This window comes from Onychomys torridus, chromosome 7 (assembly GCF_903995425.1).
Source record: "Onychomys torridus chromosome 7, mOncTor1.1, whole genome shotgun sequence".
NCBI classification, from domain to species: domain Eukaryota; kingdom Metazoa; phylum Chordata; class Mammalia; order Rodentia; family Cricetidae; genus Onychomys; species Onychomys torridus.
Window position 1 is genome coordinate 116229320 of NC_050449.1, and position 25537 is coordinate 116254856.

General features: G+C 43.0%; 1 protein-coding gene across 3 annotated transcripts in view; it reads right to left on the reverse strand.

Annotated features, from left to right (window-relative positions):
- LOC118586959 (sodium- and chloride-dependent transporter XTRP3A) overlaps positions 1–23797 on the reverse strand; it is a 39645-nt gene extending 15848 nt beyond the window's left edge. Inside the window, exons 1-8 of one of the 3 annotated variants that reach the window (XM_036192430.1) lie at positions 17602–19957; positions 17385–17507; positions 9957–10097; positions 8359–8450; positions 6211–6438; positions 3268–3378; positions 2077–2318; positions 928–1090 (exon numbers count right to left, since the gene is read on the reverse strand). In XM_036192430.1, coding sequence (XP_036048323.1) covers positions 928–1090; positions 2077–2318; positions 3268–3378; positions 6211–6438; positions 8359–8450; positions 9957–10071 — 951 coding nt within the window. In that variant the 5' untranslated portion in view covers positions 10072–10097; positions 17385–17507; positions 17602–19957. Of the gene's footprint in view, positions 1–927; positions 1091–2076; positions 2319–3267; positions 3379–6210; positions 6439–8358; positions 8451–9956; positions 10098–17384; positions 19958–23544 lie in introns of those variants that run through there. The other 2 variants (XM_036192428.1, XM_036192429.1) reach the window with 2 other exon arrangements.
- Positions 23798–25537: the final 1740 nt, after the last annotated feature.

Genomic DNA, 25537 nt, shown 5'->3' on the forward strand with positions numbered 1-25537 from the left:
ATGTAATTATTGACTGTATATATTGTATATACTTATTGGATAGTTTTTCTTGTATTAGTTATAACCTTTTTTTAATTTTAGACAAAAACAGGGGAAATGTGTTGGTATTGTGTTCCCTGAAATATTGTGTGTTCCCCAAAATAAACTTATCTGGGGTCAGAGAACAGGATGACCACAGTATTAAACATGAGGATAGGCAGTGGTAGCACACGCCTTTAATCCCAGCACTCGGGAGGCAGAGCCAGGCAGATCTCTGTGAGTTCAAGGCAACATTGGAAACAGCCACGCATGGTGACTCAACTTTAATCCCAGAAAGAGAGCCTTTAATCCCAGGGAGTGATGGCAGAGAACAGAAAGATATATATGGCGTGAAAACCAGGCACCAGAGCTAGTTAAGCATTGGCTGGTTAAGCTTTTAGGCTTTGGAGCAGCAGTTCAGCTGAGAGCCATTGGGATGAGGACAAAGAAGCTTGCAGTCTGAGGAAACAAGACCAGCTGAGGAACTGGCAAGGTGAGGAAACTGGGGCTTGTTCTGCTTCTCTGATCTTCCAGCATTCACCCCAATAACTGGCCTCGGGTTTGATTTTTATTAATAAGACTTTAAGATTCATGCTACACTGTATATATAATCAACAAATAAATAAAATCTTTAAAAAAATAAAAAAAATTCTTTGAAGATGGTTGAAAGTACTTTAAAAAAAATCTTCAAAATTGCTGAGGAAAAGGAGGGAAAACTCGGACGCTGGGGGAGCTTTCCAATGAAAAGGATTCCTAGTAGCAGTTGGAAGAGCAGGACTCCAGTCTCTCATACCACTGTTGCAGGGAAAACAATCCAGTTTCCTGTCTTCATGGACTGTGTGAAGGCTCTTGCAGGTCATTATGAACTGTGTGGAGAAAGGCAGTCCCCACCCTTTCCAGGCCTCTTACCGTGTCCAGCTCTGATTCCAAGCTGCAGTTTCTAATGTGTGGGAACACTTCACTGTATTTGCTTGGGTAGGTAGATGCCAGGTAGTCCTTCATCTCCTCCAGGTTGCTGGCTGTCAGAAAGCCATCTTCAAGGTCAAAAGAATTGGTCAGCAGCAGAATCACCCTGCAGAGCAGACCATCATCTTGACCTTCATGACTAAAAAGACCACTGGCTTTAAAACCTGGGAGGAATGTGGGTATAAGGCAGCCTTTCCCCTCCTGTCCAGTGAGGGAAGAACAACTCTGGATGCCTGTGCAGAAGCCTCAGATCTGAGCAGAGATGAGGAAAGAGACTACCTCGCAAAAGATAAGTGGCCTTGATGAGACTGTGTGGGATGCTGGAAGTATTCAGTATTTCATAACCAGATTAATACCCATTGGTGGTAATAGCATTTGAATGTGTCTAATGCCATTGAGGAACTAAATTTATAGATAAATTTAGAATCACTTAAATATATTTACCTATTTTTAGATAGGGTCTCACTATGCATCCTTGGCTGTCCTGGAATTTGTTGTGTAGACCAGGCTATGCTCAAACTTAGATATCCACTTGCTTCTGCCTCCAGAATGGTGAGATTAAAGGCATGTACCAATACATTTGGCTTAGAATTCTTAAACTTAATTTTATATCACTGTGCAAATTAAATGATTTGAATATATATTGACTTCCATTAGTTTCAGTCCTTGTTTAGAGATAGCTACTTGTGTAAGTGACTGCCCTACTGGATATCTTAGCATCTGAAAGATGGTCCTCTGTTTTGAAGGAAGCCAAAGACAGTAAACTATAGTCTCTGAGACTTGGCTAGAGAGACCTTGGTTACACTTAAGATGGGGAATGGGACTGTAGACATTGGCATTTTTTGCTGAAAGCCCCTTTCTGCTAAGTGCAATGACCACTTTAAACTGCCTTAACTTTTTGTCAGTTTCTAGTGCTGGTAAAAGGCAGCAATTATGTAGTTGAGAGAAGTTGTAGACCTCAACACTGGAGTCTTTAGTCTACCCCTTGACTTCTGGGAACCCAGTCCTTCCCAGTCACCCTTCCAGCTCAGAGCTTTGGAGCCTTGCCTTCCCACTTGAGGCCCAAGGTTTTGAGGGACAACTTAGACTCACTTGTTTAAGCAGTTTTCATAGTTGAAGGTGGCCTTGAAGCCATAGATGGAGAAGGTCACAATGCTGGCAAATATGGAGGTGGAGCTGTTGATGATGGACACAATGATGGCATGCTTCTGGCAGTTGTTGGAGGGTTCATTGTAGCTGGCAAAAGCAATCAGGCTGCCAAACCCCAAGCCCAGTGAGAAGAAGATCTGCGTGGCTGCATTGATCCAAGCCTTGGGGTTGGCTAACTGTTCCATCTAAAAGGCCAGTAGGGACAGGGCTGAGGAATCCTGGGCTCTAATCCCAAACTCTCCCTCCCAGAAGATGGAGGCACAGAGATGGAGAAGAAATTACTTCTATTATACAGGAAGTCAGGGTGGCTTGGGGCTGGAGTCCAGGTCCCTGTCCCAGACTGTCTCCAGTGTATTCTCTGGCAGGTAAACCACTCATACACTCTATGTCACCATACCCATGGAGAGTGCAATTAAATACTGTCTAGTCAAATAGTCTGAAACCCATAGAACTTCTGAATCACCAGCCAGGCACTGCATTGTTCTTAATGCACAGAAATTTAGATGATGTGACCTGGATGTGGAGTCAAGTCTGAGGTGACCCTAGTACTGATACTTAAGGTTTTGCAACATGGATGTATATTTTGAAAGGTGCTACAGTCATCTGAGTCCAGCCACAAGGTTTGTTAAGCAAAGAATGTGCCTTACTCCAAATGCAATAGCATTACCACTGAAGAACACTGGCTAGGGTGGCTAGAAAGGAAAAGTTAAAGAGAGGATCATGGCAACCTAGAGGGAAAGGGTCTAGGGAAATATGGGGATAGATAAGGGAGATGACTGGAGTGGTGCCCATGGTCCCTAGCTTAGTAGAGTGTCTGGACATGGCTTTGGGTTAGAACTGGAGCAGAAAGACCAGAAAGAAGGCACAGGCATTAGTCATCGGGGCAGTGAGGGCAGCAGGAGGGGATGGGCAGAGGATTTATTTAACTTCCAGAATGTACAAGGCATTGTACATTCCCTGGGATGTACAAAAATGGGATGATTTGTCTAAGGAGGAAGTTTGGGCCCTCAGGATCTCCACTGCCTTTGGCTCAGTCTTGGGCTCATATCAGCCCTGCTGATTATAGATCTTACCCCTTCTCTTTCCTCCCAGGAATCCCAGAAAGGGACAGTCCCCTTCCCTTGCAGCCCATACCTTGGGTGTGAACATGTACATCAGGCCATTGGTGGCTCCATGGAGTGTAAGGCCACGGACCAGGTAGATAATAAGTACACAGTAAGGCATTGATGCGGTGAAGTAGACCACCTGTGGGCATCCAGGAACAGAATAAGACTGCTGGAGAGGTAGGGATGGAAGAGCAGACAACCATTCCCACAAAGGATGCATCTACAGCTGCTGACACCTGCAGGTGGCACTGATCCTGAGTAGGACACAGGGTCTGAATGTGGTCTGGAGAAAGGCAGTATGGGACACTGTTACACATATCTGTTGCTATCATGAAATTTCTTCTTCAGTGGATTAGAGGCAACAAGTACCCAACTTCTGCTTTCCACACTCCTCCAGGCTCTCTGTCTCTAAAAAGGGCTAGAGGAGCCCACAAAACATGTGAGTCTCTCTGTTCAGTATTTGAGCCAAATTTGGCTCTGAGCTTTCTGGGGTCCCAAGAAAAGCAGGAAGACCAATCACTTACAAGTTCTATATTGTCTCTAAAAAGGAAATTAATTCAATGACTCAGGGAAGAGCCGGCTTTCCAGGATGGGATCTGAGAGAAGCATGGCTTGGCATGCCCGTGGGTAGAAAGCAATGTATGAAACAAAGTCCCTACAATAAATGCAATAGATATTGCTGGCGGGATTTTGTATGTTCTTCATAAAAAGTCACTATTTGGTTAAGCCAATCTTCTTTCCCTATTGATATGCATCATAATTTAAGGATGTGTTCTTGTTTGCTTTGGCAGGGGCATCCCAGACTTGAGGTCATCCTGACTTCTGAAAACCCTCAAAGTATAAGGACTTTCAGGTGCATGTCTGCTTAGCCTGGGTGGGAAATTTTGGATAAATAACTTCCTATGTATGCATAGGTTCATGGATAAAGCAGAAAAATTTGGCAAGGTTGTTTTTGTTTTATCAGTATTCTTGGATCCACCTCTAAGAAACACAGCTAGAGATCCACGTCTTGATATATTTGAATTATGCTCAGTCTCACCATTTCATCCTTGGCATGGCACCATATTTCATGAATTTCTAAGACTGTCAGAGGGAGACTGAGCAGAATGTGGGCTATGTGTTTAACATGGCATCTTATACATTAAGGGAACTAATAAACATACCCAAGTATCTAATATATCAGACCAGATAGAGATACGGATGGATAAGGGTCCTTCGGTCAGTGATGTGAAAGAAATTCAGGGATATGGGGAAGGGCTGATCCAGGTCCATAACACTGGGCAATTAGAGGATACTCACGGAAAGCTCTGAATTTCCCTCCCCCACACAGTAGACCATGTTTCTCACAGGCTTTCTGGAGTCTCCACAAAAATGACTCCTTTCTTTCCCTTGTGGGAAGGATGGCTGGACATGTGATCTAGCTTAACCTATCAGGACTAATAACTTCTGATCAATAATTAAATTTCAGAGGAGAATAAGAGAGATTTCAACAGAAAAGGAAAAGGCAGCATCTTTCCCTATACATGGAACTGCTGGGGCATTTCTGTCAGGGAGGGGGTCATAGCATCTGCAGAGAAAATAGATGGTAAGGATTGATATGGTATCATGTCCAGGCTCTAATTAATTTCACAATTAAGAGGCCCAGAGAGGAAAGGACTGCTTTAATATTCAAGAGTACAGACATTACCTTTAGATTGTTTGGATCATGCTTGGTCTAGGTTGGGACAGAGCAGATGCTGCAAGGTCTGAACTCAGTTGAGAAAGCACCTTGATTCTTCTGCTCAACTGTGAGGCAAAGTGCTTTGGGGATAAGATGCTGGCCACTATGGGGATTTAGAAACCAATGTAAAATGTCATACCAAGCACAGCACTGGGGTTGTCATGCAATATCTTGATGACATAGGTTGTTCTAAGCTTGATGCCTCATGGAAAAAAATGTTAGTGCTAGAGAAGGCAGCTCAGATGATCAGGAGAGCGAGATCTAGGGGCTTGTGAGATTCTCAGAAGAAAAATGGGAAGTCCTTGGAGTAAATCTGTCCTGACTCTGCTGTCTGTAGCTGTGATCTTGGGAAGATCACTTTACCTATCTAAGCCTTTTGGGAGTGTCATCATGTATCTACTCTGAGGGGCTGTTACAAGAATAAGACACTGTGGGCATGTGGTCAACTATGGATTTGCTTTGCAGAGTAGTTGTGTATGGAGCATTCACTCCAGCTTGAGACAGGTGAGGTGATAGAAATACAGGCCCTATTTCAGCCCTGGGAGGAATGGAAACCTAGGGATCCAACAGGAAGAAAGAACTTAGGCAGATAAAAGGCCTAATCCAGGTACTGTGGCACATCTGTGGTCTGCAATCCTAACACTCAGAAGGCTGAATCAGGAGGATCACTATGAGTTTGAGGCCAGATTGGGCTGTATAGTGAGTTTCAGGTTAGCCTGATCTATATAAGGGGAAACTTTCAAAATAAAAGCCAAAACAAAAATGAAAACCCCAAACTGCACAACAACAAAACAAAACAAAAAACAAACCAAGGAAGAATCCAACAGTTCTAGGTCTCATTGAGTCCCTAAAAACACTTTGAAATGGGACCTCAAGTCCAACCACATAATAAAGTCACTGGAAGCTGGCTCATCTGTCCATGTTGAGGTCTCTCCACAGAATAATAGCTCTGGCATGTGAGGGGGAAGGACTGAATTGTCAGATGTTTAAAGATCTCCATGAAATGCCCTGGTATAGCTGTGTTTGGGAGCTGACTGGGACATCTCATTTCAGATTCAGTGTTACAACTTCAACCTTTCTATCAACTGTCACTGTCAGCTAGTAGAGGAACATGCCAATAACACCATCCATGCCTTTTGATCCAAGAAGCCTCTACTTCTGGACTGCAGGAGACAGCCCCTGATCAAGGCCAGAGCTGAGATGCTACTCATCCACCCACCAGATGCATCACCATCACATTCCCCAGCCCACCTTGCCAGTTGATTCGGTGCCTCTCAGGATGCACAGATATACCATCAGCCAGGCCAGGGTGAGGCACAGTGCTGGCTCCCACTGCACTCCTCCATTCTCCTGGATGGATGGTGAAATGTTGAGTGTTTTCCTGTACCAGAAGTACTGTGTTGACGAAGCCTTTTCACACTCCTCATCATAGCCTGTTTGGTTACTATTCAGTGGGCAAATAGACCACGGCAGGGGATCCTTTGGAATGAATTGAGAATCAACAGAGAAGTAAGGGGAAGGCCAAGGTCTGGGATGATAGGAAATGGCTTTGACAGGAGGCTTTATTTATACCTAATCCTGTACATATGGGCTAGTGTGGCTTGCTTTAAGCAACAGAGTACAGTGGAGCAGAGGCTTCCTGGCCTAGACTTTCTAGATCCTTGTAGCTACCTTTCGACCCTATTCAAAACCATTGTAGGGCTAGAGAAATAGCTCACTAATTTAGAGTCCTGGTTGTTTCTCCAAAGGACCCAGGTTAGAGTGCCAGCACCCATATGATGGTTCACAACCATCTGTAACCCTAGTCCTGGGGGATTTGACACCTTCTCTAGGCCTCTGCAGGCACCATGCATGCATGTGGTACACAGGCATGCAGACAAAACACCCATACACAAAAATAAATAAGATAACATTTAAAAACAAGCAAAAAATCAAGCAGTGAAGGTACTTGAATTAGAATCTTGGAATGATGAGTTTATTTAGATGGAGAGGCCACAGGAGGGAGACATTGGTGCCTGGTGAAAACCAGCAGTAGGTCCCAGCCAAGAAACAGAAAACCTCATAAACTTAGTTGCCTCACCTAGTGCATTCTCTGGTCCCTCTGCTGAGGCCACTCTAACTCACTCTGTTTCACATATTTGGCTGCAAACCTGAGGATATCTTGGCTGTACCCAGGATCTCTGGGATCTTTTGCTTGAGATGAGCTGGACCTCAGGTTTTTTAATGTTCCTGTCAATGTACGTGCTGCATGAAGTAGCTCTAGGGCATGTAAGAATAGATTCAATAGAACAACTGAGAAACTTTCAGTTCTCTCTTCATCTGCATCAGAAGGTAAAGGTAGGGTCCCTACATTTGCTTGGCTAAAGAAGGACCCCCCCCCCCACCCCATGAAGTAGAGTCCTGTAGAGTAGCTTGTAGCTTGTAGGATTGTGCAAAAGCTCTCATGTGTGTGTATGACCATGTGAGTGTAGATTTATATGTTCCAGGGACATGCCTGGCCCATAGAAGTGTAAGTGAAGATCTGCTGTGTCATTATCTTGTGACCTTGGAAGGGGATTTAGTGCAGGGGTAAGGAGAAGTTCAACAACCTGTAAAGTATGAAATGCATGGATATTAAAGTAGTACCTCCTAAAGCCTTTGCTCTTTTTCCATCTGGAAAGAGCCTGAGATGGAGGCAGTGGGATTAGAGTCTCTGAGAGTGAAAGGCTGAAGATGGGGTAATAGAACATGAGTGGTGGAGAGGGAGATTCCTTATCTTTGTACAAAGACCAGCTCTCAGTGTGGAATTGTGGTTCTTCTATTTATTTTCCACAATGCCTAGACCCTTCTAGAAAATCAGTAACAAGAATTTGGATAATACATTGTTTAGAATGTTTGTCATTGAAAATAGCCCCTACAGTGTTAAAGAGTATCATTGCTCCTTTTAGGTGAACTTTGGGGATCTTTGGAGTCAGCCTAGAATCAGGAAGATGGAAGGACAAATGGCAATGGCAAGGGGAGGAGGTAGAAACAAGACAGGAGAAGAAATAACCACTTCAGACTTGCTGGAATGGTGAAGTTATCCCCATAAGTCCTTGCCACTGATTTTTCTCCTGCGTTTGTCATGAAAAGTTTTGTGATATTTTCAGGACACTCTCTGTAGATATTCCAATGAGTGCTGTGGACCTGCTCCTCAGAAATGTGCACACACATACAGCTGCATTGTGTAGCTCACATTGTGACGAGTAGTAGATTCTGATGTCTCTGCTTGGTTTGAGATGTGTGGCATACCTCAGCCTCTCCCCTCATTTAGAGGGTTCCTACAGGATGGTGTTCTCATCCTCCACCAACTCCCCACTTGGTGAATGGCTCTGTATCTTCTACTCTTTTTGCTTCTGCTCTGGATAGAGGTTGGCTCACCTGGAAGGAGTGGAAGAAATACCAGAAGCCCCAGGCATTGATGACATTGTAGTACATGGCGAGGAAGAAGGAGACCACCACACTAGCAACACCTGTTAGTAAGCAGAGGGCCAGGCTAAAGATCAGATGTATGTGATTTAACCAGTGGCACTGGAATGACAGAACTATGGTGATATCCCAAAACAGGAACACTTTTCCTTCAGGTTTTCGTTAGACCCGATACAACAACTACAACCTCTTCCTCAGGGTTTTACCCCTAACCGCTGGTCATCTGAGATGGGAGACTAATGACAGCTTTTTGACAGTTAAGTGTCAAGTCTTGGGCTCAGTACTCTGTGTGTCATTAGTTCTCACAACAGTATTGTCCGCCTTTCAAAGAGTAAACGGAAGCTCAGAGCTTGCCCCAAACTACCCAGGAGAGCTATGGAGAAGTGCCAGCCACATGCCTGACATGATACTTGCTCCTTTTGGAGGTTGAGTCAACCCATTCCATGTGGCAGGAGTGTGAGATGGGAAGCAGACAGATAACCCCTACCTCCAGCCTGGTCTGACCTATGAGGGTCCCACGGCAGCATTGTGAAAAAGACAGAGTTTACAATCAGGTTGCTCTAAAGTGAACTCACACTGGCCCTCAAGAGTACGGATAAACTTTGTCATCCTACATGTAACCAGGAGAGCTCTATGTTGTTGACCTTGGGAATGGTGGATTATACCAGTATCAGTATCATTACATAGCAGCAGCTCCCTCCACCCCACTAGGAATTCAGGCCAGTAAATGGGTGTCAGTGGCCAATGGGCCAAGCAGCCTCCCCTGTCTTTCCAATGTGCAGCATACGTTGCTGCCTCAGCAGACTCTGTGATGTCTTTCGTAGCTCTTCATAGTGAGGAGGCAGTTTGAAGATGACTCCTAATGCTCCTCACACATTTCTTCTAAAGCTGTAATAGGTCACATCAAATTGACCCTTCTTCATTCATGAACCACTTCTCAGGCTGCCAGTCTGCTCCCCTTTCTGGGGCATGAAGGGACACAGAATATCTATGGCCACTGATGGCCCTGGATCCTGGACTTTTTCAAAGCAGGAAAACCACACCCTGGAGGTACCAGTGACTGAAGGTCACTCTGGAAGGGTGCAGTGACTGGGCCACACCTGGTATGCATAGGTGCCTTGGCTTCTGCATACGGGCATCACTGTGGTGTCCCAAAGCCCCTAAGTGGTGTGGTGAGGATGAAATGAGCTTACACAGTCATAGGCCATACTCAGCATCAGGCACACAGTAAGCAGGGGCAATTGTGTACATCCCCAGATGGTAGGTGGTTGGGAATGAATGAATGCTTCTGGGACCGGCAGCTACGTCCAGTCATTCACAGAATCTCAAGCTGAGGTCCAGAGTGGAGATGCCCTGAGGTGGAGTTTCCTTGGGGGGCTCCATGTGGGGGTCAGAATTCAGGGCCCTCTCTGCCCAAGTTCCATGGTAGCCCTCCCTAGGCTGTCAGTTAACCCAGTCACAGGTCTTGCTTATGGACAGCACCCCACACACCTGTGATGCCCAGAAACACATGAGTCTCTGTCTGAGGAACTGAAAAGGATCCCACATACCGACACCACTGAGGTAGGGGCTGATGGTCCTCCAGGCACCGATGCTGCCCTGCCGCATGCGTTGTCCCACAGCCAGCTCCAGGTACAAGAGTGGCATCCCCTCTACAATGAGCATGATGACATAGGGGACCAGGAAACTCCCTGTGGGATGCCAGAGCGGAACATCACGTCAGTGTGGAGAGATAGGATTTACTCTGCCTCTAACTCTATGCAACTATGCTTCTATCACCTTACCTCTCCCCCATCCAGTCCTCTTTTTTACCCCATCCTTCTAGCCTCAGACCTTTCCACTGAGCCTCCATTCTTCTGCCCTTGTGTCTTCTTTTTTCCACGCACCCTCCCTTCTACAATTCCTCTCACCATACATCAGCCCATCTGACCATCCTTTGATTCATTTATTCATCCATCTATCCACCCTTCTTTTCTTCTGTCTGTCCCTCTGTCTACCCATACATCTATTTATCTATTTCTAGTAAAGGCTATGTTCCCACAAGCTGTATGGAATAGTAGTCCAAGCCTCAGAGGTTATAAAATAATCTCATTTTTTTTTTTACCTGAAGTGTCAAACAGTAACCACAGCAGACCTAGTGAGTCCCATGGTCAGCTTGTCTCTGTGACAGGACCTACTTACTTGACTGCTGTTTGGGGCCAAGTCAAATCCAAGGCCTGGTGCCAAGTGGGAATGGGGATTTTTAGCACTGTTCAGCAATCATTTGCATCACTCTCCCAACCCCCAATTACACATTTCAGGCAAATGAGCTCTGTCATCCTTTTGACAAGGACACTAAAACAACTGAAAATGCTTGTACAGATAAATTAAATGTAATTCATATTACAAATTTTATATAAAACTATGAAAATAGATCATAGACCTGTATTTACTACCCAGAGCTTAAAACTTAAAGAAGCAACAGGGAAAATCTTTAAAACTTCAGGTTAGGCAAAGATGTTTTTAGATACAAAAGTAAAAGCACCATCTATAGAAGAAAATGTTAATAGACTGAACTACACTACATCCCCTCCCCCCCATGAACAACACTTAGCAGAACTAAAAGAACAACTGCAAACTTGGAAAAAATATATAAAACATGTTCCTGAGAAAGTGTTATATGAGGCATTTATAGAGGAATCTCAAAACTGATAGATGTTCCGTAAATAACACATCTTAGTGCACTTTCGTTGCATCTTGGAATACATGAGATCAGGTCTGTTATAAAGAACGGAAATGCACTGGCTCTTTGTTCTGGAGGAAGCACCGTGCAGAGCACAGTGCTGGCTTTGAGTCCTTTCTTACTGAAGACAAGTGCAGCAGAGGGCAAGAGTAAGATGTGAACTCAATTTTTATAACAAACTTCACTTCTGTGATTATAACAATCTATCCTCAATGCTAAAACCCTAATGACCTAATCACTTTTGAAATATCCTACCTCTAAACATTATTGAGTGGGGAACAAGTTTCAAAAAGCAAGATTCTCTGACAGACTCTCAATGCAGTTAACAAAATCAGAATATTTACTATACAGATTTATTGAAATTTTACCAGTTTCCCAGAGTAGGATCCAGCTTACAGTCAGATTCTCAGATCTGGTCTTAAAGTTTCCTCAGTTTTTGTTTTTGTTTTTGTTATTTTGACACTTTAGACATTTGCCAGTGAGTTTATTTTGTGGAATGTCTCTCATTTGAGGTTGTGGCAGGAACACCAAAGTGACCTGATGCCCTCCTGCAGAGGTACAAGATGCCCATTTGCCTCTTTTGGTATTGTTGACTTTGTTCATGTGGCTTAAGTGGTGTCTGCTAGATTTCTCTGCTAAAACTTAACTCCTCCCTTTGAAACAATAAAGTAATTTGGAGGGGGCACTTTTTGTTTTTGTTTTAGAACATGGTCTCATTGTATGGCTTAGGCTGGCAATCTTCCTGCCTCTGTCTCCCAAATGCTGCATTATAGGCATGCTTACCCACTGCATTAGACTTGGAGAATTTGATTCTCATTCTTTTGTGTGGTCATTTATATGAACCAATAATTCTTACCTAAGACACCGATTAGTGCATTAGTTGTGTTTATAGTTCCTCTGCCTGTGACATGCTCTCTCATTTCAAGTGGTTTGTCATGCACAACAGATAACTAGAGCATATATGAGCACTTTTTGTTAGCATCCCTGCCACCTGTATGTGTAAGCTTGGATGGCTGGGAGGAAGTAACATAGTTCTTATTCCTTAATTCCCTGAAGTCTGCCAATATATCTCTACCAGCATTGTATCATGCACCATTCCATCTCCACACTTGTCTTCTGGCTCCCAGTTTATAAGTGTCTCCCTGGTTTTGTGGTACTCGTCTACTTTACCCCTCTGTCTCTTCCCTGGTTAAACCCTCTTCTTTTGCTCCTTATATTTGAGATAAAATTTACACTTTCCCTCTGTGGCCGCTGTTCCCTGGCTAGGAGGCCTTAGCACCTTCACTTTTGTCTCCTCCTTTCCATTTTCTGCACACATTTGGCTTCCTTACAGGCTTCCCTCTCTGCCCTATACTCTGTATGACTTACTTTTTGAGTAATGAGCTATGTGAAAATGCAGTAACCACAATTTTTTCCTGGTATGTCTCCTTACCACTGAGGAAGCTTTTGTTCTTACTCAGCTCTGCATGGTATTGGACAAAGCTGGAGCCCAGGGAGTACTTGGTGACTGCAGGTTAGTATCTTTCAGGTCTTACTGGACCTTTTATGCATACCATTTTTTCCAATAACTTCTTCAAATACTGAGGAAGGGTCTTCATCTTTAGTCTCATAGTTCCTGCTTTTGGGGTAATTGTCTGTTGTGGAATAATCCTCTTGCACATTGTAAAGATTTGTCACTCGAATTGGTTTAATAAAATGCTGATTGGCCAGTATCCAGGCAGAAAGTATAGGCAGGACAACCAAACTAAGAATGATGGGAAGGAGAAGGGCGGTGTCAGGAGTCACCCGCCAGCCAGAGGGAGCAGTAGATGAATGTGCCATACTAATAAAGGTACCACCATGTGGCAGACTGTAAATAAGGAATATGGGTTAACTCAAAATGTAAGAGCTGGATAGTAATAAGCCTCAGCTATTGGCTGAACATTTATAATTCATATAAGCCTCTGTGTGTTTATTTAGGACTGGGCAGTCAGGACAGGAAACTTCCATTTACAATTGTCCCTGTACTATTTACAGCTGTGCTGCTCCCAGACTTCTTTTAAGCCATCCACTGAGGACAGAAGAAGACTCTATCTGGCTCACCACTGCCCTCTAATTTTTTTTTGTTGTTTTTTGTTTTGTTTTTGTTTGTTTGTTTTTCAAGACAGGTTTCTCTGTGTAGTTTTGGTGCCTGTCCTGGATCTCACTCTGTAGCCCAGGCTGGCCTTGAACTCACAGAGATCTACCTGGCTCTGCCTCCTGAGTGCTGAGATTACAGGTATGAGCCACTGCCACCCGGCCCTAATTCTTAACAAAGGGTCTGACAAGGAGCATGTCCTCCACAGACTGTTGGTGATAATGGTTCTACAGTAGTGGTTCTATAGGAGGGTAGGTAATAAAGATATTACTGTAGGATAATGATGGAAATTTCTCGAAAGCCACTTATGTTGCTAATAATAGAGCACCTAAAAATTCACATAGGGCCCAGTAAGATGGCTTAGCAGGTGAAGGTGCTTTCCACCAAGCCTGATGACCTGAGTTTGATTCCTGGGACACACATGCTAGAAGGGGAGAACTGACTCTCAAAAGTTGTCCTCTGACTGCTACACAAACAAAATAAATAGATGTAAAAAAAAAAAAGCCTAAGAATTCACATAGAACTATTTTAACTTCCTTTGACTTTACTTGTGTGTACATTAGATAAGACAGGGCAATGTCTATCCATAAGGATGGGCAATGAGAAGTATTCTTTGAACTTATAAGACACTGTAGACACACACACACACACACACACACACACACACACACACACACACACACACAAACCTTCAGTGTGTGCATTAGATAAGATAGGAGAAAGTCTATCCATAAAAATGGGCAATGAGAAGTATTCTTTGAACTTATGATAAGACACTGTAGATAAACACAAAAAAACCCTTCAGTGTTAGAACAAATGTCTTCCTCTAAAATAGACTTGCTGTGAGAAAGAGAAGAAAGCAGAGAGGATTTATGTTTATTGTATATCATCAGGCAATGATGATGAACAGCGCAGAAGAAAACAGGTTCTTTACAGATGAAAAAAAATGATTGTTAAATTTAAAGCCTAGTGGGAGCAAAAAGTAGAGCATAGTCATAATGGTAAATTAAGCTCACAGAGAAAGAATCAAGGGGTGGACAAGGCATGGCCAGCAAGCTTAAGCCCTTGCTCTATCTAGAACTGACAGGGAGAGAACACCACAGACACAACATTTGGAACATGTGCAACAATGAGATTTGTAAGATAATTCCTGATAGTGTGATTGGGAGCATCACATTATATAAAACATCACATATATTTCCATGATACTTTAAGTGCCTAGGGTACCCAAGAATTAATAAAATTATCTACAGAATTCTTCCTCACAGAATTAAACATCTGAAAACAATAAAAAAATTATAGATTTTGAGCAAAGGAGATTGCAATCCATTCATGCTGCTACAAAGGAAAGATAGTCTTAACATTGGGTCCTTTATTTTCTGTTCCTGAAAGAATTATTTGTTGATGAGCTGCAGCATTGGATCAGAAGAAAGAACTCAAGTATGGAGTTGTGTTATAAAATAAGCAATCAACAGTAAATAAATAAGCAAAACAATGAAGTGCAAAAATAATACTGATGATTTCATTGGGAAAATAATATAAAAGAGAAAAGGAATTCATAAATAGGGGAACATGGTTATTAATAATAAAATAATCATTGTCACATATATGAAATCCCAGATTTTTTTTAAATGTGCTATATAGAATAGTGTAAGGAAAGGAGCAAGAAGTGGAAGTATGCTGTGGTTTGAAGGTGTCCCTCAAGTTTCATGTGCTGGAAACTCAAGTCCTTAATTCATATGGTAATGATAGGTGGAGGTGGGACCTATGAGAGATGATTGGATCATGGAGACTCTGGATTAATGAATTAATGGAACATATAGGTGGAATGGCTTTGGAATAAAAGCAAGCTTTTCTAGGTAGAGCTGTTCTGTTTCAGCCTGTGAGATCCTTTGTCATGTTATAATACAGCATAATGCAGAGCAGATACTGGCTCTGATGAGCAGTCTTCATTGTTAACTTGACTAGATTTAGAATCACTGTAGGAACACACCTGAGGATGTGTCAGTGAGGATGTTTCCAGAGAGATTTAACTGACTAGGGAAGACCTACCTTAAATATGGGTGGTACCATTCAATGGGCTAGGGTCCTGGACTGAATAAAAAGGACAAAGAGGGGTTGAGGAGATCGTTCAGTCAGTAAAAGGCTTGCCCTACAAACATGCCCAACACCTGCAGAAAAAATTGAGTATGCCTTCCATCCCAGCACTGAGGAGACAGAGACAGTAAGTCTTTGGGACTTGTTGACCAGCCAGCTTAGCAGAACTCCAGGTTCAGTGAATTCAGTCTCAAAAAATAAAGTACAAGGGCTGGCTGGAGATACAACTCAGTAGTTGAGAGCTTTGGCTGCTCTTGCAGAAGACATGGGTTCAGTTCCCAGCACTCACCTAGTAGCTAACAATTATCCATAACTCCTGTTCCAGGGGATCCAACACGCCCTCTGGCCTTCATGGGCACCAGGCTTGTACATGGTACACAGACATACATGTAGAAAAAACTCTCATAGACATAAAATAAAAATAAATGTTTTAAAAAATTTAAAAATAAGGTGGAGAGCAATTAAGGAAGATACAATGTTGACCTCTGGCATCACATACATGTGTGTAGATAACATGTGTACATGCACCCACACACCTGTGTGTGTGCATAGACATGCTAGCAGATGTGAAAGTGGTGGTGACAGCAGGGAAAACAGCAGCTTTCATGCTCCTGCTACCATTACTTCCTTGCTAGGATGGATGCTACCCTAAAGCTGTGAACCAAATTCTTCTTTCCTTAAGTTATCATTGTCAGGTACTACGTCATAGCAATGATAAAAGCAGCCTATGCAGGCATCATACTCTTAGACTGTTTCAGCCTTCAGATTCATGAGCTAAACACATGCCTATGCTTTAAATTACTCACTTGGTGCTATTCAGTTATAACAACATAAAATGGAATGCCAACGAGTTAAAAGTTTCAACTCCACAGGGTGATATCAAAGATAACATTTCATTCTTGATACTGATGGAGGAAATACATTTTTTTTCCAAAAAGAGTGAAATCAGAACTTAAAACTTGTAACCATTTGAGAGAAAAAAAAAAGCAAATATATTTTATATTATAAGAGATCAAAATGCAACAATCAAACAGCAAGATAGCATAAAACAGCCAATAGCCAGCAGGTGGTGGCACACACCTTTAATCCCAGCTCTTGGGAGGCAGAGGCAGGTGGGTCTCTGAGTTTGAGGCCAGTCTGGTCTACAGAGTGAGTTCCAGGACAGCCAAGGCTACACAGAGAAACCCTGCCTCAATAATAATGATGATAATAATAATAACAGCGAATATAGTCTGATAATGATTATAAATGGATTGACATCTTCCACTAAAAGATATGACAATTCAATAATAAAGTGTCAAATCTTAAGGCAATTAAGTTCCACAACTGGAAAATGTTTAAATGTGTTGTCACCTCTATAAATGACATGCTATAGAGCTATTTAAGTTTATATTTTTAAAGAATATGACATGACTTTGAAAATGATTTCAAAAGTTTTTTCCCATTTTTTGTCTCTTCCTTTTTTTCCTCCTTCCTTCCTGTCTTTTCTTTCTTTCAAGACAGGATCTCACTACATACTATAAACTGATCTTGAACCCCAAATCTCTCTGCCTCAGTTACCTGAGTGCTATTAGTCATCGTGCCAAATCATGTGTGCAGAAGTCAAATGTAAAGGTCAGAGGACAATGTGCAGGAGTTGGTTCTCTCTTTCTGTCATTTAGTTCTGGGACTTGAACTCAAGTCATCAGGTTTTGAAGCAAGAGCCTTTATTCATTAAGCCATTTTGCTGGCCCCTAGGCTAGGTTAGTTTTAAGAGCAAAACATCAAATGGCATGTAAAATGTAGTTCTAACTTATTAGACAAAAAGTAGGAACAGTTATTATCTCTGGGCGGTAGAATTTCAAGGATTTTTTGTTGTTTGTTATTTTGTGTGTGTGTGTGTACTAAGGATTCAACCTAGGGCCTCACTCATGCTAGGTGAATGTCTTACTACTAAGCCTCATCTCTAGACCCTGATTTTGTATTTTATTCTTCATATATTTCCTCTATTTTCCAGAGTTCCTACTCAAATAATAGGTTATTCTGGAGCATGCAATTACTTACCTTTATAATTACCATAGCAGTACCCTGTTTGTTGAACCCAAGGATCTCATTGGTAGATAAATTCTTTTCTGTGACATTTATCCCCAGGGCCAAGCCCTTACATTGAGTTCTACCTCTTTGAGACTCAAAAAAGAGATAGAAAACCCAAAGTTAGCAACTTACAGAAAGTCAACTTATGTCATGTTTTCTGACTCTTGCTCTCCCTCCACTTACATACCTTTGTCCTCTACAAAACCCACAGCAGGTATCCATTAACTTGATTTCCTTCTTGAGGCATGCACTTTCTTGATTTAAGAAACAACATCCTAGATGACTCTGCAGCCTGTTGTGATGGGGACCACTTAAAGAACCACTGCTATGCTCAATGCAGAACTCCATCCTACTCCTTCATTCTCTTCATTTATCCTCCTTCCCACTTCAGTTTACTCTACAGGTTCCCATGGCGGGCAGGTTGACTCAGATCCATGTTTTAGAAACAAAGCAGAAGCACAGGTAAGGAAAATTGAAACCATTCTTATTGTCTCTGATAACCTGGATCTAAAACTTTGAGAATTTCTCTCCTAGTTCTTTCTCTATGCCTATCTTGTAATATCCTTCCTTCACCCACTACCCAGTTTATCTCCAGCCATCATCTTGCTGTGTGCTTCATAGCGATGAACACACCACTCTCTCACTTAACCCTGGCCTTGCTCTCAAGAGTAAAAATTGAAATTCTTCTTCAGCCCATGAACAAGCCCCCTTGAAAACATACTGGCTGCCTCTTCACCCCCTCTCACCTCTCCAACCATTGCCTTGGTCTCTGTTTTATGTATCACAGTCACCTGGAGTTTCTAGCTATTTTCCTAAAATGTATGCTCTCTATGCCTTTTGCACAGTTTACTCTGCTTGGAGTATTCTAAGTATTCTTAACTATATCTGGTGTGCTTATTTAATGATGCCATTGCTAGAGGCTTTCTAGACTCCATCATACATCAAGTCCTTCTTCAATTATTTCAGTAAATAGCCTTCTGTGAAAGCTCCACCTGCTCCATGTGTAGAATGTTTATACATTTGCCCGTTCTTGCCTCAATGTAGTATCCATCTCTGCTAGCTCCCTCATAATGTAAGTCCTGCCTTGTAGCTGATTCTCAGTAAATATTTATGTAATGACTTAAGTTCCTAGAAGGTTTATATTATTCATTTTTAATTGTTTTGTGCCCCTTACCTCTTAGAACAAAATATAAGATGGTGATTACAGACTGCAAAGAATCCCATAAGGAGGTTTTCAAACTCTCTAGGTTCATACCCAGACCACCTTAGGACTTCTGGGGGTGGGGCACTGGGAAAGCATAAATATATAATTTTTTTTATAATTACTGGTAATTCTATCATGCAGGTGAATGGAGGTTTCTCCAACACATGGGCACTGAGTCTTGTCACTTACCTTCTCTACCATGAGGTGAAACCCATCACCACAGAGAGGAGAGATGGCTTAGCCTAGGTGCCTAGGAAGGCTGTATGGGATACTTTTGATTTGGGGAGGAGGTTTCCAGGGGAGGGTGAAGGGATGAAATACACAGAGGACATCAGACATTGTGATGAGTATGCAGAAAGGGCAGAAATAGAGAAAAGGCTGGAACAAAAGGTACATGGGACCTTTAAAGTAGAACACAGAGTACACCCAAGCTCTTGGCCAGGCCCCCTCCAATGTCCATCTGAAGCCCTGACTGAGAGAACCACAAGAGGAGCTCCTGCCTTTATCACATTAAATACAGAAGCTACAGAGTGCTGTAGAAAGAGTCCCATTTGGAGACAGATGGTTGAAACCTCATTATTCTTCCTGAAGCCATCTTTGCTCCTCTGGGCATGTTTTCCCTCTGTAACAGACAGGGTCGACCCTGGGAGTACTGTGAAGACTGACTTGAACATCTGTAGAAAATGCGCTGCAGCATGACTGACTAACATGCCAGAAGCCCAGTGGAGTACATTGTCACTAGGACTGATGCTGGAAATACTGGGGAAGGATCTGCCTGCCTCTGCCTCCTGAGGGATTAAAGGCGTGAGCCACCACTGTCTGGCTTTTGGCTAGAGTCTTAATGTCTGACCTCTGACATTCAGGTTCTGTTCCACCCAGCACTATAGAAACAGCCCAAGACACAGCCTGAGTGTGCATGCATACACTCTAAGTAAACACTGTAGGGTAAGTCCCTGTCCATTCCTGGACACTTTGATGTGCATCATACCCAGGCTTATTTGAGCCATGGTCACCATAGCACCTGACTCCAGTGGTGTATACAGACCTTCCCAGAGCAGCTCACACATCTAGACATCCTCACCTCTTTTCAGTCTTGCACCCTGGAACTGTGTGGCATTCTGGAGCCATCCATAGTGGGAATGTTTATACCAGGATGCAAAGCAAATGCTATGACTTAGGACCCAGTATGGCAAGCCAAGCCCCCAGCAGCTGATAAAATGGGGACATTTGAACAACCCTGACCCTTCTTCCAAGGTATGATCTGTGAACTGGTAGTATCAATCTCAACAGGCCCTGTTTAAAAATGTCAGATCCTGGCTGGGCAGTGGTGGTTCAATCCCAGCACTCAGGAGGCAGAGGCAGGTGGATCTCTGTGAGTTTGAGGCCAGCCTGGTCTACAGGGCAAGTTCCAGGACAGCCAGGGCTGTTACACAGAGAAACCCTGCCTCAAACCTCCCACCCCCCAAAAAGTCAGATCCTGTCCTCTCTATGGGTCTCTGAGGAGGGTTTTAATCAAGATGCAATATGTTGAGCAATTTGGGTTATCAGAATTAAGGGGGCTAAAAGAACTTAGTTCCTATCCTGGAGGGAAATGAGAGCTTTGAAGAGGAATGGAACATTAACTCTGAGAATGACTTGATCCTCTTTAAAGTCAGATGCCCTCTAATTTTTTCCTTGTCCAAATATCATCTAAAGAATAATTAAGACAGGGAAAATGCATAATCCATATTTTCTCCAGCCATACAACTGCTCTTTCTTCCACACATTTTTTCATGCATTCAAATACACCACGTGCACACACACATTTATGTAAGCTGCTAGTGCATGTGTGTTATCACACATTTGTACTCAGCACATTTGCAGCCTAGAAGTAATTAATGCCTTGGACTTTGGTCTGCTGACTTTTTTGAAAATAGGATTTTGTAAAGTTCCTTCATCATGTTTGTTGGTTTTGTTTTTTGACTTTGGTGCAGGGGTTGGAGTGGCAGGGTTGTGCAGAGAAGAAGGACACCTGGAACGTAATCCTCAGAATTAACATTCTTTGTTCAGGGCTGACTGAAAGGAACAGTTACAATTTGTTTGATTCTGGAGGTTTTTTTTGTTTTTGTTTTTGTTTTTTTTTGTTTTTTGTTTTGGCAGTTTATAAACAAGCTCCTTATTGACTGGCATCATTGCATCTATGTCAGAAGACTTTTTACATCTTTTAGAGAGCAGTGGTTCTCAAGCTTCCTACAGTTCATGTTGTAGTGACTTCCAACCATAAAATTATTCTCATTGCTACTTCATAACTGTAATTTTGCTAATGTTATGAATCATAATGTAAATATTTTTAGAGATAGAGGTTTGCCAAAGGAGTTGGGACCCACAGGTTGAGAACCACTGCTCTAGAGTCCATAGTTTTTCTCATGTTGTAGCTGGTCCATCCTTACCATGGAGGCAAAGAATGAGTTGAAACCACCTGGTTTGGTGTGATGTTAATAATTTGTTGTCAGTTGATCTATACAGAGTGGGGTGGGAGTGCCACCAGCATCCTTAATTGCTGACTTTGTGTGTGTATACATGTGCACATATTTAGTGTAAGTCTGAAGTTGATGGTGGGTGTCTTTCTTCATCAGTCTCCATTTTGTTTACTGAGGTAAAGTCTCTTAACTGAACTCAGAGTTTTCTAACAGGCTAGTCTAGCTACCCAGCTTGCTCTAAGGATATTGTTTCTGTTTCCTGAGTGCAGACCCCTTACATCTGCCAGATGTTTACCTGGGTCCTGGGTATCCAAACTTTGATCCTCATAATTGCACTACATGTGCAATCTCCTGAGCCATCTTCTCAGCCTGAATGTATACTTTTCATTGCAGGTCATGCTTATTCATTCAGTAAGTTTTTATGGTGTACTTCCTCCTTATTGCACTGGGGGATTGGATGGGCAGGGTGAGAGAAAAATTCTAACTCCCAGTGCTTGTGACCAAGTGTTCATTTGATTTTGCAGGTTAGGAGAGTCAGAAAGACCAGCAGGGGAGGGTAACATGTAAGGAAGTTGTCCAAGTAAAGAACAGCCAAGGAAGGAGCTACATAGTGGGAAGTTAGATACCCAACTTGTGGGTAGTTGAGGCAGGGAAGAGCTTGGGGATTGGGATGAAGATGAATTGCATAGGATAAAGTGGAACTATCAGGCAAGAGACGGTCAAATGTCTACTGTGCTGGAACAAACAGTTTAATTTTTATTCTGGACACATTTGTTATCTGTCTAGCCTACAATCTCCCCCTCTCACCTGCTCCACACTAATCCACTCATCTACTCCACCCTCAGTCCCAGCTAACCATCCACTCTTCCAGGCCTTGAATTTCTTTTGCTCTCTTCTTCCAGTGTCTTGAAGGTCTCCCTACACATATTCAACTTCAAAGCCACTTAGCATCATTTGTACCCTCCTGAAGACTATAAACAAGAAAGTAAGCAGTCATGTGACAGTGTGGTTTACCTGGCCTGGTGGCTGGGAACTATGGACCCAGATAAAGGTATTAAGGAAGGTGTACTAAAATGTGAAAATAATTCTTTCCAAATCCAGTTATGAAGCATTAGAAGCATGCGATGGCATATGTCCTCTACATATGGATTGTTTGAACACTTCAAATTAAAATAAAGGCGCCAGAGAATCAAGAATGCACTTTTAAAAAAATTTATAGATTAACCTTTTGTTGAGTTGATTTTGATCTGGCTAGAATGACAGGAGGAGGGATGGTTAGATTTTCTTAAATAGGTTAAATTTTGTAATACACTAATTTAACATCTTTAACTGTTCTGATGGTAAGAAAAGCGGTGTTGATTAGATGCGCACCCCCCCAATAGACACACATGCCATTAGGTAAACAGGAACGACCCAGGGAACCACTCTGAACACTTTAGATTATTTTTCTTAGTTTCCTTTTCTCTCATTTTAAGCACAACTGCTTAAAAATGTTACAGTTTTGAGTCAGACTTCCTCTCCCTCCACTTAACATATGATGAAATATTAAGATAAAATCTTATTAAAACTTTACCTTTATGGCTGTCAAGCGCACCATTAGGTGAATATTACACAATTTATTGAAGGACTTAAAAAGTTTCTAACATTTTGATCTTATTAAAAGACGGTGACCATGCCATTTTCTGCCTCAGTTAGAATGCTGACTTTTCCTTTAGACAAGGTTTTAGAAAATGGAATTGAAAAGGATTTTTAAAAAATATATGCTGACACTTACTTCCTTTATGCCGTACAGATTTCAGTCCCAGAAGTTCCCCACTCCTTGCTCCCCTAAGGGAATGCAGGGTGAGGGTGCTGCTGTCTGTCCCATACCTTTCCCGAGTCGTTTCTCCCCTCCCATCCCCGGTCAGAGAAAACAAAACAAAACAACAGCAGAACCAAGAAACAAATTATCCGGGTATGGAATTGTTTGTTTTTCCTGCCTTCTATGATTCCAATCCCAAACCAAGTCTCCACATCCACAAACCAATCTTTTTTATTAAGAAAAATTAAAGAAATATTACTCACAATCCTTTTGATTTGTGTTTCAACTTGTGGTCAGGGACTTAAATTTCGGATTTGCAAGATGTATGGCAAGTTCCTGTTAAACAATTTACTGCTCACTTTTGCACCTCGGTAGAGGGGTGAGGCACTTGTCGTGCCACGGAACAGCAGGTTCCCCGCCGCTGCTCTGCACCTGCTGGAGCTGCAGCTCTGGCTCAGGACCTCCAGGCTCAGTATCTTAGAGCAAAAGTCCCTGCGCCTCGACGTTCTGAGCTGTCATAAGAGCCACTCGCCCTTGAAGCGCGTAGGACTTTCCTGAGCTGGGGCGCTCGGGACAGAATGCCACCCCCAGCTGGGGCGCGCGGGGTTGAACGCCACTGCCATCCGGCGTCCAGGCACCTGCCGCGACCTGCCTGTCCGCACTCACCTCCGCCGTACATCTGGCACAGGTAGGGGAAGCGCCACACGTTGCCCAAGCCCACCGCATAGGAGATGCAGGCGAACACAAACTGTAGCGGGTTGCCCCATTGAGGCCGTGCTTTCTCCATGGCCCGCGCTCGGTGTCTGTCAGGACTTGGTCTCTGGCCGCTGCTGGCCCGCCTTTTAATTGCTAATCTCATTAACTCGCGCCAGAGGGGCGAGGCCCGTAAGCGGAGATAGGCGAGCCCCACCCAGCAGAGCCACGGCAGGAAAGGCGCCCCTGCTTGGCACCGGGTGTGGACTTCAGAGCACGGGGAAAGGATCACATTTCCTCAACTTCTTACTGATTCATCATTGCCAATACTATATGCCAGGCACTACTGTGCAACGGGAAAACACAGCACCTTCACTCCAGAACAGACATTCAGATGGCGGGAATATTTAAATACCGCCGCAGGATGATTTGTTCTTCACTTCTTTTGACCTACCGAGGCAGTCTCATTTCATACCACTTAGTTCACCTAAATCGGAGATGCAGGGACAATGCAAAGGATAAGACCTAGAACTAGATAGACAAAACCCAGGGTGTTCCAGAGGAGAGATGACTTTTGCACAGAGAGGGTGGGTGTGGAGGCTCAATGGCAGAGCACACTTGTGAGGCCCTGAGTTTGATCCTAGCACACATGGGAGACCTATGCTTCTCCATCTACTGGCCCTTCCCTACACCTGAACTATGGCTGAATCGGGTTTTGAACAACCACTGTGAGGTCAATGGGAGCTAGAGAGTCTCATTCCCCAGGTTAGGTGGAAATTTCTCATGCTTTGCCAGTCCAACAAGGAAATGTAGTTGAACCTGACTCCACAAAGTTTGGTGCAGTGATGTGAAATTGGGTCTGTTGTTTGTGTCTCTACCCCACCACTGACTAAGCTCTGTCACTTGGGCAAGTCATTTAACACCTTTGGTTCATATGTAATAGAAAACAAAACAAAAACAAACCCTGCCCCCTTCTGCCCAACAAGCTTAAACTACCTGTCCTGGAACTTTTAACCTTAAAACAGTAAAGAAGAAAGCAAAGTCACAATACAGCAGAAGGAACTCTGGATACTTAAGCAGCTTCAGACTATAGTTTTTCCCCCCTCTTTCCTGCTTCCTTCCATGCCTAATTCCAGTCTGTTGTTGATGGACATTTGTGTTGTTCCAGTTTGTGGCTTTAATAAACAGAACTAGTGTGAACATTCTAACACACTCCTCTGATGGGTGTACTCACTGCAGGGAACTTTGGGACTACGGGTGGCATTAGGAAATGCCAATTCACATTCTCATTAGCTTTGGCTGCTTTGCATCCTATCACTCAGCATTCTGTTTTTTAAAAAACAACAACAAAAATAAGCATTTATTGGGGGCAGGTGCCACAGCATGAATAAAGTTAAGAGAACAATCTTTGGGAGTCAGAGCCCTGCCATTTGGTTTATAAAGATCTGTCTAGACTTATGACTGTGTGCTGATGGTTCAATTTGCCTTTCGATTTCTCTGACAACTGACAAGTCTGCAACTTTCCATATGCTCATTAGGCCATCAAAAGAGCCCTGGGTTTCTGAAATGTCTGCATAACCCTTTGGTCAGTTTTTACTGGGTTGTCTTTTTCTACTGATTTGCATTCATTTCCCTACTCTGGCTATGGGGCCTGTCTGCATTATATGCCAACTGTTTCCTTTCTTATACTGGGTTGCCTTTCTGGCCCATCATAAGTGTTTTCTAATGAAGAGAATTATCAACTTCAGGAAAGCCCAATTTGGGCTGGAGATGTATGTGGCTCAGTTTGTAAAGTGCTTGCCTAACATGCATGAGACACTGGGCTCTATCCTCAGCTCTCCATAAACTGGGTATGTATGGTGGTTATACATCCTAGCACTTGAGAGGAAGAGGCAGGAGGATCAGAAGTTCAAGGTCATCCTCAGCTACATAACAAGTTCAAGACTAGCCTGTTAGAGAAGACCCT